This window comes from Hipposideros armiger, unplaced genomic scaffold (genome assembly GCF_001890085.2).
Source record: "Hipposideros armiger isolate ML-2016 unplaced genomic scaffold, ASM189008v1 scaffold_210, whole genome shotgun sequence".
Taxonomy (NCBI): Eukaryota; Metazoa; Chordata; class Mammalia; order Chiroptera; family Hipposideridae; genus Hipposideros; species Hipposideros armiger.
In genome coordinates, this window is record NW_017731560.1 from 56,116 (window position 1) to 60,700 (window position 4,585).

Genomic DNA, 4,585 nt, shown 5'->3' on the forward strand with positions numbered 1-4,585 from the left:
GTGCCACTTGGCCAGCCCAATAGTTCAATTTTTAATACCCCTAACTTTTCATTTAAAAGTAAGACCTCAACAAGAAGGTTTTAGGTTAGCGAGTTTCCTTTCATGAAATACTATGGCATTTTTAATTATCTGTCCCAAATGAGTAGGATTTCAAGATACTACAGATACTGACTTAAGCTATGTTTTTATTCACACATGATATAAAAGGGACTGAACGCATAAAGTGAAAAGGAGAGAGGGTAGCCATATATACTTAGAAAACATAGCTGCCTATCAATCAAAAACAAAAACAAAACCATTATCAACAGATTATTCAAACTTCCTGTGAAGCAGCAATTTCTACTGAAACTGTTGCTTCGCTTTTGGAACCAATCACTGATCTTACAATACATCCAGTAACCTGTAGCTTGTTTTTAAAACTTACTTGGAATAGCCTTTTTCTAAAAAGAAAAAAACAAAACACCAGTCACCCAAATTTTATAACTGAGCTAAATAATCTGACTGCATTAATATGTCACATCTTATGACTTCAGTGAAAGGCCTCTTAATGATATACATTGCATTCTCAGAATTTTCATTTTTACAGTGTATCGAGAAAGGAATGTTAGCACTCTGATTTTTATATGTGCCTGTGTTCATTTATTCATTCTGTCACTTATTCATTCAACACAATTTAAATGCCTGCTATGTAAAAAATATTCATGAACAGCCAACTGTACATATTTCTTCTTTTAATGCAACCAACTACATAAACCCACTCCAATCTCCCCAACCTCAGACAGAGCCCCAATTAAGCTGTCCTGGGCTAGTCATTTTACCAGAACTGGTGGCAAATTTGAGTGAATATCTAACATCATATCTTTTTGAATGACTTGTTTCCTTGAAACTTCTTATACACTGATGCTACGTTGAATTACTATTTCAGAAAATCTCTTTGCACATATCCTTTTACACTCTTTTCATTCAAATCTTGCTGCTAAAATTTTTCTCTCATCTATTTTTCCTTTTGCTAAGCCCCAAAGGCCCTAAACCTATGTGATAAAGTTTAAGAGTAACAGTAATGTTATGTTGGTATCAAGGAAAAGGAAGTTCATCAACTTGATTTATATTATACAAAATAAAAAATATAATCAACCACTAAAGTCCCTGGTAATCACCGCTAGACCCCTTCATATTCCCAAAAGAAAAAAAATGTATCTATTCTCTAACTAGGCCTGGATTTCTTCAAGCACCTAGCACTATAGATAATTTAAGAGCTGTTCCTAGACTGTATTAATCTTTGGTACATTTATTAGTATTGTAATGTTTCCTCCCTACTGTTTTTCATTGCAAAAACACATAATTTGAGTTGTTGAGATAAAAAGGTTTTAAGGAGTTAGCATAGAAACCTAAACCTACTTTGTAACATTGTTTCTATGGGAAAAAATGTACTAGATTCGAAACAGCTGATATTCAGACTAAATTTGAGAGCTCAACCTATTAGAAAGTTAGAAACTTCCTGTTCCATGTTGGATATGCTGTGACACAGGAATTGTACTAACTTCATACGCTTCAGCAGCTAATCTAGTTCTAATCAAGACCGATGACACAGCTGAGTAAGAGAGGGAGCTGATTCTAGGATCTATCAAGAGATTTATTCAAGCAGTCTTTTTAGATCTATTGCAGCTTGCCTGGAGTTAATGGAATCCACATGACCTGCCTAGAGTTGATTGGAATCCTGAGGGTGTCTGAGACTCAAAAAGGGCCTAATAGGAATTCTCTACTTCAAGGATGACCTAGAAAGACACTAATTCAATCCACTGAACCTGAAGTCTCAAACTTGACTTACCCAGGAGAGAACCAAATTCCAGAGGTGGGAAAGTGGGATACTTGTTTTATCAATGTTTATCCAATAGCCACTCCAGTTTCATCAGAGCTTTACTTGGCTCCATTAGCTATCTACTAGGGACAATAACAGTCACTTTGGTTCCATAAATCTTATAATATTTTAGTAGAAATACAATTCTATTTTATACTCTCACCTACACTTTATTCATGAAAGTTTAAAAGATCTCTGAACAATGGTACAATTAAATTGACACTAAAGAAATTAATAAGATTACAATTAAACAACATATTTAATGTTATATACAAACCTGAATACTCCATGACTTCTTCAGGGGATTTGCCCTCCACCTCTCGAGCTATATTATCTATGTCATCTCTTCCATACTTCTCATTAGCTTTAATAAACTGGTTAAAATCTCGCTTAGTCCAGTTTGTGAATCCCTGTGAAAAAAATTAAACATCATCAATCAAGGTTAAATTAACAAAGCCATTGATTGTTCTATTTACTTCTATACAATGATACATTAAAATATTTTAAAAGATTTAAAATGTTCTTCTTCATATAATCCCAGGTATTTTATGTTAGAATCAAACATTGAGTAAGCATTATTTATAAAAATAACTGCTTTTCTATCATGAAGAGAATGTACTTCTCTTCAATTACTAAAAACTGATTTATAGTTCTAATATACTGTGTAGTTTTTAATTCCATATTTTACAGATGCCTACATTAAAATACAAATGCATTAAAATGAAAATGCTACTATAAATGCTGATGTCCTGATATTCCAGAACTCCATTTTTTTCTGTATTTTTAAATTATTTTTAGTTTTTAATTACAGTTGACATTCAATATTTTATATTAGTTTCAGGTGAACAGCATAGTGGTTAGACATTTATATAATTCACGAAGTGATCCCCCTGATTAGTCTAGTACCCACCTGGCACTATATCTGTCCCCAGGTAAATTAAGGGAGGAATGTGGATGCATTAAATCAAAAAAAACATGAAGGAAAAAAAGAATGCAGAAAAAAATTGTAGCTCTTTGTATCATTCCAAATACATAAGTAATTTCTGTTCAAAAGTATATTCACAAATAAAATTTCTATAAACAGAATTTTATTGGGCCCACTCAATTTCTTTACTAAAACTTTACTAGACCAGTTTAACCAGTCAGTGTTTTAAAATTCTAAGCATGTCTATGAAGTCACAAGATCAAGAATTTGTTTTCGGGCCGGCCGAGTGGTGCGATGGTTAAGAGCTGGCTTGGGACGCCAGAGGGCCCCGGTTCGGATCCCACATATGAGGGCCAGTGACACTGCCCTCNCGGCTGCTCAGCTCGGGCCGGGAATCGAACCACTGTTGCTCAGAGCTCAAACTCTTGAGCGAGCTCTTAACCAACTGAGCCACTCAGCCGGCCCTAAAATGTATGACAACCTGACATCATGTGCCTGCTGATGTGAGGCAATAAGAAATACACATCACTTACATTGCATTCTTGCCAAAAAAGCTTAACCTAAATCTAACAATGAGCAAAAAATGAGATGTGGGGCATTTTACAAGACAAAGAGTCATTGTTGTGAAAAAAAAAAGTCATTGACTGAAAGACTAAAGAGACTCAACAGCCAAATGTAATGTGTGAACCTTGACTGGACCATCAAGTTTAAGAAACAGCTATGAAAGGCACTTTTGGGACAGTTGAAATTTTTGTACATTGACTGTATACCAGATAACATTACTGAATCAATGTTAACATTTTGGGGGAGAATAATGATATTGTGGTTATGTGGGAATATGTCTTTATTTTTAGGAGATGAATGCTGAGATATTTACCAGGTGAATACAAATGATGTGTGAAACTTACTTTCAAATGGTTCAGAAGTATAGATATGTATATTTGTGAATATAAAATACAGGTATGTTTTAATATAGATGTGTTTCTTATTTCTGAATACTAAATATAGACTCTACATGTATATATAAATTTTAAGTATATATGTATGTTTAAGTATATAACAAATATACACACATATGTGGATGGGGGGGAGAAAGCCAATGCGGCAAAATGTTAACAATTAGAGAATCTAAGTGAAGAATACATAAAATGTGAAATTTTCAAAATAAAAAGTTGGAAGACATAAGGAATACATACCATGGCTGTTCTAGACTTGATAAACCAGTCAAATCTAAACTGAGGCGCATTCCGTACACACTGCCTTAATTCTTCATACACGTTTTCTCTATCAAAGCCCATTTTGTGTAACATACAAATCAAGAATCTATCTTCTTCCTCAGTATAGTTCTTTCCTTTGTTGGTTCCATACTGAATACGTAACTGATGAAATGGAGCCTTGTATCTTGCAATCTATAGATTTAAACAAAATAGCGCTTTTAACTAAATGTGCAGTAATAAGTCAAAGCTAATCACCATATCAATTAAAACAATCTACTAATATTTTAACAGTTATGAAATACAGTACTTTGGCATCCAGGGCTTTCTTGATACTGATCTTTCGTTGAATTCTCGCTTCTCCACGTTCAATTTGAGCCATAATTTTCTCAATGTCCTGTAATTCATTGCAACGTTCCCAAAATACAGCTGAAAAACAGAGTTATTACTTTACAACACTACCATCTTAAGCAAATGAATCCAAGGAACTGCAGAATAAAATTAACAGGAGAGGATATAGTAAAATTATACTGTTTAAAAATCAAGATTCAGATTCATCTGTATGTACTAGTTCAATTTTGATTTTTT

At 33.6% G+C, this 4,585-nt stretch overlaps 1 protein-coding gene across 1 annotated transcript in view; it reads right to left on the bottom strand.

Moving 5' to 3' along the window:
- The window catches only part of SMARCA1 (SNF2 related chromatin remodeling ATPase 1), a 99,485-nt gene that overhangs the window by 15,853 nt on the left and 79,047 nt on the right, over window positions 1-4,585 (bottom strand). Inside the window, exons 21-22 of the mRNA XM_019653914.1 lie at window positions 4,308-4,430; window positions 3,980-4,192 (exon numbers count right to left, since the gene is read on the bottom strand). Coding sequence (XP_019509459.1) covers window positions 3,980-4,192; window positions 4,308-4,430 — 336 coding nt within the window. The remainder of the gene's footprint in view (window positions 1-3,979; window positions 4,193-4,307; window positions 4,431-4,585) is intronic.